Here is a 12,538-nt window from a genome sequence, read left to right as displayed (position 1 = left end):
GACTCAAGGATATATATATATATATATATATATATATATATATATATATATATATATATATATATATATATATATATATATATATATATATATATAGAAATAGGATCTCGTGCGAACTTACGAACCGACTAAAAGACCAATCAAAAACCACTAGATTTAAAAAAGTAGTAGTAAAATAACGGACTCAGTAGAGGAATGATGAGAGAGAAAGCTCTCCCTTCTCTCTAAAAATTAGGGTTTTACTTGCACATATGGCAAGGAGAATCATCAAAAAAAATCTAATTCCTCTAAAAATTTACGATCTAAAGCTAAAACTAGACTGTCTTTTACTAATTGTTCGGATTTGCGACTTGATATGGCTACTCCGTCTTCATCTCAGGTCACAACTGGGATTCCGCTTACTGCTGATGCCCGTAAAACAAGAGAAGTCAGCGAGTTGGTGGGGATTCCAGTAATTCCACTGGGTACTATTGTGGATGATGAAGTGGTATCACAACATGAGGATGAGGAAGTGCAATCGCAGCATTCTAAGGAGGATCAAACTGAGTGGACGGAAGTCAGAGGTAAGAAAAACAAAACTCCACCGAATTCACCTATTACTTCTGGTTCTACGAATTTGTTACAACTAACCATGGAAGATATTGAGCCTGAACTTCAATTTTGGGATACTGCGGTTGTGTGCTATGTTCTGGGTGGGAATCCGCCTTGGGAACTTATGGAAGGTTTTGTTAGAAAATTATGGTCTGCGTATAAGATAGATAAGATCTCTTTTCTTCCAAATGGAGTTTTTCTGGTTAGGTTTATGACTAAAGAGTGTCAGTCTCTTGTTCTTCAACAAGGTTTTCCTATGTTTGACAATAAGCCCCTTGTTGTCAAACAATGGCCTAAAACCTGTAGTCTGCATAAAGAGAGAGTCAAATTTGTCCCAATCTGGTTGCGTATGTGTGGTTTACCTCTCAAATTTTGGAGTAAATCTAGTCTGAGTAAGTTGGTTGGGCTAGTGGGTAAACTTGTTAAAAGAGATGCTGCTACAGAAGACAAAACTAGGTTGGGATATGCTAGGTTACTAGTTGAGGTTGAAATTGGACAGTCCTTCCCTGATAAATTGGTTTTCCTAGATGAGAAGGGTCAGGAAGTGAGTATATTGGTTGAGTACGAGTGGAAACCATCTGTGTGTGGAGCTTGCAGGGTTATAGGTCATACTTCTGACATGTGCAAGAAAAAACAATCTGCTCCAGTCTCAAAGCTTGCCCCAAAAGTTCAGCAGGTTTGGAGACCAATCCAGAAGGCTACTGTGGTTACTCGGACTACTTCCACTGAAATTCCTTCTAGTGGTCCTACCTACCACAACTCCTCTCTGATAACACATGTCACTGTGATTCAACAACTCTCAAGACAAGAACATGTTGTGCCTGGTCCTGTTTCTCCTGTCAAATCTTATGTGGAGGCCCTCAATACTAGCCCTACTAGTGTGGGACAAGAGGAAGGGAGATTGGAGGAACCACCAGGTAATAGTTTAAATGGATAATTTAGGATGCTGGAATGTTAGGGGAATAAATGGGGCCAATAAGCAATTAAATGTCAAAAAATTTCTTTATCAGAATAATATTGGTCTGTATGGTTTAGTTGAGACTAAAATAAAAGATCAAGATTTTAGTAGGGTTTTGAATAATCTTGGTCATCATTGGAAGGATATCAATAATAATGATTTTCATCCTGGGGGGAGAGTTTGGCTTATTTGGGATGATCAGAATTTTAGGGTGTCTCTCCTTCATAAGAATGCTCAGGTGATCTCTGCTAGAATTACAGAGGTAGGCACTGGTGAGACTTTCTTGTTTTCTGTGGTTTATGGATCTAATGATGAAGATGAGAGGAAAGAGTTATGGGATCATCTCAAGTTTATTCATGACACTTATCAGGGTCCCTGGGGCATCTGTGGGGATTTTAATAATGTGTTACACTCTAATGAAAGGATTGGGAGAGATGTTAGACTGTCTGATGTTGTTCATTTTAAGGATTGTGTTGATTACTGTGGTTTGGTTGACATTAAAGGGAAGGGTGCCTTCTTTACTTGGAATAATAAGCAAGATCCAAGTGTAAGAGGTTTCTCTAGGATTGATAGGTTTATGGTGAATGCTGATTGGATGGCTCTCTATCCTGATGCCTATGCTCATTTCTTACCAGAAGGACTTTTGATCATAATCTTAGTGTATGCTTTAGAAAAGTCACCAGGTCTAGGAGGAAAACCCCATTCAGATATTACAACATGTGGAGTATGGCATCTGAGTTTAAAGATGTTGTGTATTGTACTTGGAATCAACATGTCAATGGGACTCTCATGTTTCAACTGATCTCTAAGTTGAAGAAGCTTAAAAGCCTTCTTAAAGCTCTTAACAGGGGTGGCTTTTCTGATGTGGAGAAGTCTGTGGCAGTGGCTAAAGCTTTACTAGAGGATATTCAGATTCAGATGCATCAGAATCCTTCTGATCTTAATATTTTGGCTGCTGAAAGTGAAGCAGCTGACTCCTATAGGCACTTATGCAAGATTTAACATAGTTTCCTTAGCCAGAAAGCCAAAGTAGATTGGATCAAATTTGGAGATGAAAACACAAAATTTTTTCATAGCCAAATTAGAGCTAGACAAGTCCATAATAGGGTTATGTCTATTTGTGGTATTGATGGGGTGTTGCATAGTACTTGTCATGACATTGAAGGAGCTTTCTTGGAGTATTTTAAGACTCTCTTGGGTACATCCTTGCCTACTCATGGTGTTCATGTTCCTACAGTCAGAAAGGGGCCTTAGTTACTGAGGAGCATGCTCAAATTTTATTAACTGCTGCCACTGCAGATGAAATTAAGGAGTGTTTATTCTCTATCTCCTCTACCAAATCTCATGGGCCTGATGGATATTCAAGCCAATTTTTTAAGGACTCTTGGGAGATAGTTGGGAGGATGTCATTAAAGCTGTTTAGGACTGCTTCCACTCAGGTAAGTTGCTTAAGGAGCTCAATACAACCACTCTTACTCTCATCCCTAAATGTTTCAATCCTACTAGTGTTCTTGAATTTTGTCCTATTGCTTGCTGCAACACAGTTTATAAGGTGCTTGATAAGGTTATTTGCAAAAGATTAGCTAAAGTCCTTCCTGATGTAGTTAGTCCTAACCAAGGGGGGTTTATCAAGGGGAAGAATATAGTGGAAAACGTTCTAATCTGCCAAGACCTGGTTAGAATGTACAATAGAAAAGTTGCTTCCCCTGGGTGTCTGATCAAGATAGACCTAAAAAAAGCATATGACTCTATTGAATGGAGTTTCTTGCTTCAAATTCTTCATGCCTTGAAGTTCCCTCAGAAGTTTATTGATCTAGTTATGTAATGTGTTACTAGTCCCAGTTATACTCTTGCTGTTAATGGTAACCACTTTGGATTTTTTCAAGGTAAGAGGGGTCTTAGGCAAGGGGACCCTCTCTCTCCCCTGCTGTTTACTCTGTGCATAGAATATCTTTCCAGGATTTTGGGGGTCATTACACAGCAAGATGATTACAGATTCCATCTTATGTGTGGCCACATTAGATTGAATCATCTCCTATTTGCTGATGATCTCCTTCTATTCTGCAAAGGGGATGCTGCTTCTATAATGTGGACACTTAGGGCTTTCTCTACTTTTTCAGCTGCCTCTGGTTTGAGTATGAACAAGACTAAGTCTGAAATTTATTTCAATGGAGTGACTGATGATATTATGAAGTCTATTATTCAAATTTCTGGATTTCAAAGGGGTACCTTACCTTTCAAATATTTGGGTGTCCCAATTTTCTCCAAGAAACTGACTAAGATTGATGAGGAAAAATTGATTGACAGAATTGTGGCAAGGATTAGAGGTTGGGGCACTAGGCACCTGTCCTATGCAGGTAGGGTGGTTTTGGTCAACTCTGTTCTTTCTACCCTTCATTCTTATTGGGCATCAATGTTCCTGCTTTCCAGTAGGCTAATGAATAGGATTAATGCACTCTGTAGGAATTTCCTTTGGAGTGGTACTTCTGAATACAAAAGAGTCCCTAATGTTAGCTGGCAGATTTGTTGTTTACCTAAGGAGGAAGGAGGGCTTGGTATACATGATATTAAAATCTGGAAAAAGCTCTCTTAGGAAAATATGTGTGGTGGCTTATCATTTATAGGTTAGATGGGTTAATCATGTTTATATGAAGAATGTTGCTTGGACTGATTACATGGCTCCTGCAGATTGCAACTGGTCATGGAAAAAAATTACTCATATTATGAACATCTTTAAGCAAGCCTATGTTGGTCATAAATGGTTGGATAAGGACATTCAGTACAATGTTGTAGAAGGGTATGACTGGTTGAGAGAGGCTCAGGCTAAGGTTCCTTGGAGGTTTTTATGTTGGAATTCTCTCAATATTCCAAAATGCTCTTTCATTTGTTGGGAGTTTATGCACGAAAGACTGCCTACTAGAGATAGGCTTTTCAGAATGAACCTGCTGACTGATGCTCTTTGTCCGGTTTGTCAGCTTCATACTGAAAGTCACTCTCACTTGCTATATGAGTGTGATTATGCTAAAGCTTGTGTGAGTTTGTTGCAACATCAGCTTCAGATCTCTTTCAGGCTCAATGATTTAGTGACTTGGTATTCATCTGAAAGAGTTACTAAATTGCAAAGGAAGTATGTTGGATCTTGTCATGTTTCTTTACTTTACTGGCTATGGAGAGTTCGCAATGAGGCTTGGAAGGAGCAGGTTGTGAGAACCCCTAAGATGATTGTCAAGCACATCCTTGCTGAGGTCAAAGCTCGTTTTCTGAAGATGACTGATAGTGCTTTACTGGGCAGGGATTAGAGTCTGGTTTCAGCATCTTTAGTGTATTTGTACAATCTTTTTGTTTGCCTATTCTTTTGTACATCCTTATAAGTCAGCTTGTAAAAACTGCATAATTCTTTTGTCCTCTTGATGATTAATATACTTAACCTTTCCCCAAAAAAAAAAAATAGTAGTAAACCTGTGGTCAAAAATACCAAGTCCTAATAACTAACATACATTCACCCTCATTAATAACCCAACGTTACGCCCATGTACCACTCCCAACCAACTTCGCCGGCTCCGAAACTTCGACATCGACTACCATCAACCTTGCACCCGTGTGACATCTGGCTCTCCGGCCGGTGTTTTGCCGGAATTCAAAACTTCCTCCCTCTCTTCCCCTTTTCTCCCTCTTTGGAATCCCTCACCTTCCACCACCGCAGAGTCGTCGGAGATCCGACATCTCCTCACCGTCAGCTAATTGTTTTTTATATTCTATACTTGTACTCTTATATTAGTAAATCTATCATTCAAATCATAAAGTTAAAAAGAAAATTGATATAAAATGAATCTGCGTACGGTGCGGCTGAAAATAGTGTCGATGGGTAGAGGGCCAATGTGGAGCTCGAATGGTGGGTGGATTGAGGGAGTGGTTGGTTCGTGGATAAAGAAGGGCGCGAGATGGTGGTTTAATGGTGTTTTATGGTGGTATGGATGTGGTTGTTGTCGGAGTTCCATCGATGGTGAGAAAATATCAAAGTAAGGCCGACGGAAGGGACTACTGATTGATGGAGATGATGAGTTCAGGTTGGGTGTGTCGTGTTGGTTGTGGTGTTTCATTAGGTGCTTTTGTGATGTTCTCTATTGTTGTCAGCGCCGGCGTTGTTAAGGTCTACTGTTTGTTTGGGACTGCTTACAGTCACCCTTTTCGGCTTTGGATAGCGTTAATTCGGATCCGGCCCTGAAGATGCATTAACATGAGGACAAAAACAAGTTGAAGGTCAAAAGAATATACCTGAGAACAGGAACATTCTGATTAAACATTTGAGAGTTGATGATTGTAGTAATTGTTTGGCTGAGTTATTCATCCTTTAAATTTGGCATTATCTTCATTCTTGTTTTGCTTTAAGTTCAAAAACGACTTGCTATCATATTCAACAACATGCATCCAATTGCGGATTTTGAAATTTTTTCAAAGGTGGGCCAATAAATAAGTTTTTAAACTAACTTTTGGTTAAATATAGAAAAACTAGTTGAAAAACCCGTGCGATGCACGGGGCTCCTATTAGGGTCATCTTTATAAATATATTTTAGAGTTGATAAAAGAAGTTCAATTAAGTTTAAATCATTTATAATAAACAAAAGTTCGTGGTTGGTATAGTTGATCAATGAACTATTAGTGTTTTTAGCATAGGAGTTTTGTCATTTAGTAGTTATCATTTTAGTTATAAAACATCAAGTAACATAATAAGAGTATGTAATTAGTTTTTCCATTATTGTTATAGAAATCACAAGTTTTAATTAAATACAAAACATTATCTCCATAAATATAGTGCAGCTCACTAAATGAATTAGTGGTGTTCACCGGTCCAAAACCGGACCAGACCGGACCGGACCGGATGAACCCGCGGACCGGATAACCACATATCCCAAGACCACGGACCGGACCGGTTAGAAGGGCACCCGGACCGGACCGGACCGGACCGGACCGGAACCCTTTAGGTCCGGTTTTTTCCGGGTTTGGACCGGACCGGTACTAATTTATAAGGCAAATTTATTTTTATTTTTTAATGTGGACCGGACCGGACGGTCCGGGTCGGTCCGGTTTGCCGGTCCGGACCACTTTTTGTTCACCTCTAAAATGAACCGCCCTTAATAACTGAGACAGACCTTTATGAGTTTTTCAAATTATTTTAACCTATAACAACTACGTAAAACTAAATGGTGTTATGTAAAGCAACAAGTATCATAAATAACTATATTTAGTGTGTTTAGAGAAATGTTAGATCTCCTATAGCAAAAGTTTACCTTGACTATACTATCTACAATTAAGAGAGTGTTTTGCTCTTTATATACCTTCTCGTAAAATCAAATTCATACTAAATTCCAATAAAATTAGTAGTCTTTAAACAACAGTACAAAAATATATGTGATTCTGTTACATAGAATGCATGAGGCTCCCATTAGGATAATCTTTAACAATATGATGTTGAATGTTCTAAGAATTTGTTGAACAGATTGCAAACGTTGGTTTATATTGTCATGGTTTGATAGTAGACGTCAATTAAGTTGATAAAAGAAAAAGCCCAACTATATTGAAAATCGGAACACAGAAAACTTTTGGGTTGATTATTGATGGATCATTAGTCTCTTTAACTTAAAAGCTACTCCTTTTGGTATTAATTATATCAGTTGTATAGCATTCGAAGACACGGTTGTGTTATGTAATTACCTATTTTAATTGTTGTACGTGCCACCGATTTTAGTTAATTTAAAACGTCATTCCCAAAAATGTGGTTTAATTTCATAAAATGAACATGTGATAACTGATAACTGAGGCCGATTTTATAAGATTCACAAATTAGATTAACTTACAACATTTACGAATATTCTATTTTGTAAGCATACAACCGTGTAAATGTTCAATGGTGGTACGCAAAACAACATGTATCTCAATTATATATGTAGCCTGTTTGGAGGATTTTTGTTTAATCTATAAACAATAAAAAATTGTTTTTGACTATTAACCATTGAGACTGGTTGTTCCCTATGAACTTCATGTAAAATATATAATACGAAATTTAATTTTTTAGATGTGAGATATATTTTTAAGTGAATTAACGGTCAAATTTTGCAAAGTTTGAACTCCAAAAAATAAATCACGGGTTTTATGTGAATTTGAGGGAGTAGAATATTATGATACTACTCTTAAAGTCGATTAGTTTTAGATTAATTCTATTAAAGTTATAATATAACTCATTTTTGTTTATTTGAAATGTTATCTATTCACAAAATCAAGTCTCATTATCTTACATTGTTATTCTACTCTTTATTTATAATAACAAAATGAACAAATTTTCAGAAAGAGTTTCAGTTTTAAGAAAATTGCTTTAAATTACTAAATATATACGTACAATCGTTTTACTTCTTAACGAATATATATGTAATTAGGTTTTTTTATCTTAAGGTCAAACTCTTAAGTTTGACTTAATTTATTACACTAAGGAGTACTTTAAATTCAACTAAACCCTTATGGGATACCCACCCCATAGTTAACCATTAACAAAAAAAAAATGATTATTTCCACTTTGGTGCCCTAAGGTTTAGCCTAATTTCACTTTAGTGCCCCGAGTTTTGCATAATTACACTTTGGTGCCTTGAGGTCTACTTCCTACTTAAGTGACCTATACATAACATTCTTAATAATTTATAGTCCCTTCATCATCTTTTATCTCCTTGGCCACTTCTCTAATATATGTGAGAGAATTTTATTGAAATGAGAAGATAAAAGATAATGGAGGGAGTACTAAAAAAATATTTTGAACATAACAAATCAAACATTTTTTGCAATATTACTATGTTGTATGCAGTTTAATATCCAATTTTGCACTTCATTTTACTGAAAATATAATTACTTAAGATAAAAGTTGACTATTAAATGTTTTAGGCCACCAAAATGAAATTTTATTCAAAACTCAGGTTAACAAAGTGGAAGTAGTCGAAACCTTAGGACACTAAAGTGGAATTATGCAAACCCCATGGCACTAAAGTGGAATTAACCCAAATCTCAGGGACCAAAATGAAAATTTTCAAAAAAAAAAACACCTTTGAAAAGCTACCGTAAAAACTATTGCACTTTTAAATATACAATCAGTACATGACAAAGTAATAACCAATCATTCGCAAACCGCGGTAAATAATTAAGTGAATAAAAACACATAGAAGAATTGAAATTTAAAAAGTAAAAATTGATCTAACCGAATAATTTTGTATATTTGGCAGTTCAATACATTTCTAACGTCTATTATGGATTTGAGATAAATTTGAAACCAGTTTGAAAAACAATTCGGGGATATAATAGTAGATTATATATAGTTCTCACAATTTGTATATATATTTACACTGAATTATTCATAGTTAGCTGGTTCTTGAATTATTAGTCTGCATAAAATCGAAATTCTTGACTTTGTTCATTTGTATTTAATTTGTATATATATCTTTTGTAAATCTTTTAAATATTCAAAAAAAAATTCTAAATAAAATTATCTTTATTACTACACAAATTATTTCACAAAATAGTTAAAATTGAACAACTTAGATTTTTGACAATATTTATATTTGTAAGAGATTATGATTTTTTTTTTCTCACAAAGATTAATTATATGTTTATAAAATATACAATTTTAACACTTTTGTACGTTTATTATATGACTTTTTTTTTACTTTATAAATATTTCTAAAATAAATATTCTTTATAACATTATTTTTATATTATTATGTTAGTAAAAATAATCGATAAATTATTAGATCCACTTCTATTAGTATTTTTTTCTTATAAAATATTAGATTTACTTATATTAGGATTACTTTCTCATAAATTATTAGATCTACTTTGATTAGGATAATTTTATCATAAACTATTAAGAGAAAAAAGTTAAATCTACACTTATTAGGAATTCTAAAAAAGTTGGACTCTCTAATATCGCTCAAAAAGTTTCTGCTTTATATATATGTATGTATGTATTGATTTACCACCAACCTTAAAACATTCCAATCAACTATAATAACGTATTAGATATATGAACAATAATGACTAAATCACTCCTCTATTTAAGAAAAAGAAATTTTTTACTGACCAAATATGAATTATCTAATACTCCCTTCATCCCGTCAATAGCTATCTATTGCATTGGTACCAAGATTAAGAAAATATGTGCAAATGTTTTTGGACCATTCTTGCACATAAAGAGACCCACAAAAATATGCGAAAAATAGAAATAGATAACTATTGATCGATACACCCGAAAAAAGAAATTGATAATTATTGGTCGGAACGAAGGGAGTATGTTACTTGTGAATTATAATCCGACTTTTGTTTTATGAAATAACTATTAAAGCCTTTAAAGGTTAGGCAAAACTCCATTTGATTCCTCAAAAAAAAACTCCATTTGATTCACGAATACCCTTGGATTATTTATTGCTTAGTTATACATAAGTATTTTCGAGTTTTTTTTGTATCGACTTTTTTAATTGAAAACCGACTGTTTATAGTATCTAAATTTGGTAGAATTTCCTTAGTCCTTATCTAGTATTGTAAATCTAGACGGTATAATTAGACTGAAACACAAAATTTTGATTTGCTTATGATATTTCAATCGATAATTGATAGGAGTACTTATGAATTGAAAAGGTTGGACCATTAACTATTTTTGAGTGAGGAAATAGTGCACAAGTGGATTTGGACTTACAGCTCCACTTTAATAGTCCAAAAAGTAAAAATTTGATAAACGTTGGGCTTAGCAGGTTTGGAAGAGTTGTTGCTTTATGCATAAGCCCAAATATTTCACTACCACACACTTTTATCCCTAAAGACAACTCGGCCTAAAACTCAGGGTGGGCCAGGCCTAGTCTCAAGATCCGCCTCTGCATCCAACTGTCATGCGTATAATCTCTTATAACTCCTTGAATACACATCTCTGACAAGTTAGATACACTACTTTACCCTACTAGATACACATCTCTTGTAAATTAGATACACTCTTGTACCTTGCTAGATACACTCTTGTACCTTGCTAGATACATATCTCTCGTAAGTTAAATACACTTCTTTAAATGAACCTAGGACCTTTTAAAACGTACCTAGTAGAGAAAGATCTTCTTAAGTAAGACGGGAAACGGTTTGATCTCATTAAGTTGCTAGATTTACTTGTTTAAGTTGCTAGATACATACCTCTAATTAGCTAGATACACTCATTTAAATTTCTAGATATATATTTTTAACTAGATGGATACACTCTTTTAAGTTGTTAGATACATACCTCTAATATATGTATCTAATAACTTAAGGAAATGTATCTAGCAAGCTAAATATATGTATCTAATAACTTAAAGGAATGTATCTAGTAAGTTAAAGGTATTTATCTAGTAACTTAAAGAAGTGCATCTAGCTAGCTAAAGACATGTATCTAGTTAGTTAAAGAAGTGTATCTAACTAGCTAAAGTTATGTATCTAACTTATACTAAACACACTCTAACATGATTAATTTTATGAGACATTAAATTAACATACATTCACATAAAGACTAACTTAATTTATAAAGTTATGAGAATGACGCTCAATTGACTATAACCTAAATTCGGGTTCCTAATAATTGTGAATTTGTGATTCCCCTTCCATCAAACAGAGTGTAAAAATGCAGCTCCCAAAATTTTAGGCAAACTGTGACTACCATGAGTTTGAACATAAAAAAAAAAAAAGAAGATATCATTAAAGCTAGCAACAAATCCGAGCTATAGAAAATTGGTTTCTACATATTTAGAAGTTGCACAAGAATTTCGACAATAATTCTACACAAGTTCAGTAAGGCTCAGATTTGCACATATGAACACGGGTGACCAGACTCGAGACAAGATGATTGAGCAATCACCGAGATGAGACGTTTTTTGACAAACAAGCGAGCATCAATGCAACAAACCCCCGCCATAGCCACCTCATCTTCACCACCTCTAATGCCGACAATCAGGTGACGCAACGCCAACCACCAATGTCACGCACTCACGCACACCAGTGACACCCAAATCAACCCATCATCATTCTCGTTTCCCCTTGTCGTCGACACATTTCTCCAACTCCGCCGCTAACTCTCACTACTGTGACCACCATAACGACCACCTATCACCTTCGCCTTCGATTCACAATCTCATCTCACTGACGGATCAAACCACCATGGGCATCGACCATTACCTACACCACCCAACCCACGAGCACCCCATAAATCGCTGTCAATGTCACTTGTTACCTCTGAAATCGTCGACGACTTCAACCGCTACTCCAAACAACCCAAATCCACACCTGTCATGCCTTGTGTCGAACTTCTTGCTCCACCAAACACTCCCCTCCATACGCATCCTCTTCTCCTTCTAGATGTGACTCTTGAGTGCTTGACCTCACTAACAGACGAGCAAATCTAGATGGTATCCCACGCGACAGATACGCACCGAAGAGGAGATAAGCGTAAGGAATGGTAGCTGGAGCTGCGTCGGCAGCTCAGTTTGCAGTTAGTGGTATGCAGGCGTCGTTGATAGTCGGAGGCGGCGGCGGGTGAGGATTTGTGGTGAGAGAGAGGGTGGATGGAAGTCAGATCTGAAGTATTGTCAAAGGAGATAGGAGAAGGGGTTTCAGGTTTAATTTGGGCTTTGGGGATTTATTTTAAATGTCATCTGGACCTTTTATTTGACTTAATCTAATGGTTCTCATTAAGTTCGTACACTTCGCACCTTACTTTAGTTCGCACAGGACCCCGCCATAAAATATATATATATATATATATATATATATATATATATATATATAGTAAGTGGGTAAAGTTTAACTAAAGTTGATAACCATACTGAACCGACCCCCTATATAATGATTTAAATTCTCAGTTCTTCGTTCCTCTTTCGGACACCATTAATGCGATAACAAATTCTCATCTTGATTTCTTCGTTTCTCTTTCCGACACCATTG

The 12,538-nt window shown here is 35.6% G+C and overlaps 1 protein-coding gene across 1 annotated transcript; it reads left to right on the top strand.

The window, feature by feature from the left end:
* The first annotated feature begins 355 nt into the window (after positions 1-355).
* On the top strand, positions 356-4,848 carry LOC141651573 (uncharacterized). Its single transcript, XM_074459279.1, has 7 exons — positions 356-1,508; positions 1,627-2,273; positions 2,360-2,532; positions 2,787-2,988; positions 3,102-3,370; positions 3,509-4,058; positions 4,174-4,848. The coding sequence occupies exons 1-7, from the start codon at positions 356-358 to the stop codon at positions 4,846-4,848; spliced, it is 3,669 nt and encodes a 1,222-aa protein (XP_074315380.1).
* The last annotated feature ends 7,690 nt before the right edge of the window (positions 4,849-12,538 follow it).

Source organism: Silene latifolia, chromosome 1, assembly GCF_048544455.1.
Source record: "Silene latifolia isolate original U9 population chromosome 1, ASM4854445v1, whole genome shotgun sequence".
Classification (NCBI taxonomy): Eukaryota; Viridiplantae; Streptophyta; class Magnoliopsida; order Caryophyllales; family Caryophyllaceae; genus Silene; species Silene latifolia.
This window is presented reverse-complemented; position numbering and strand designations above follow the sequence as displayed.

Excerpts from the sequence above, each read along its gene's own strand:
- LOC141651573 (XM_074459279.1), top strand. The coding sequence starts at position 356 with ATGGCTACTCCGTCTTCATCTCAGGTCACAACTGGGATTCCGCTTACT. Across the intron at positions 1,509-1,626 it reads GAGATTGGAGGAACCACCAG|TTGAGACTAAAATAAAAGAT; the intron begins GTAATAGTTTAA and ends TGTATGGTTTAG. Across the intron at positions 2,989-3,101 it reads TTAGGACTGCTTCCACTCAG|GTGCTTGATAAGGTTATTTG; the intron begins GTAAGTTGCTTA and ends ACAGTTTATAAG.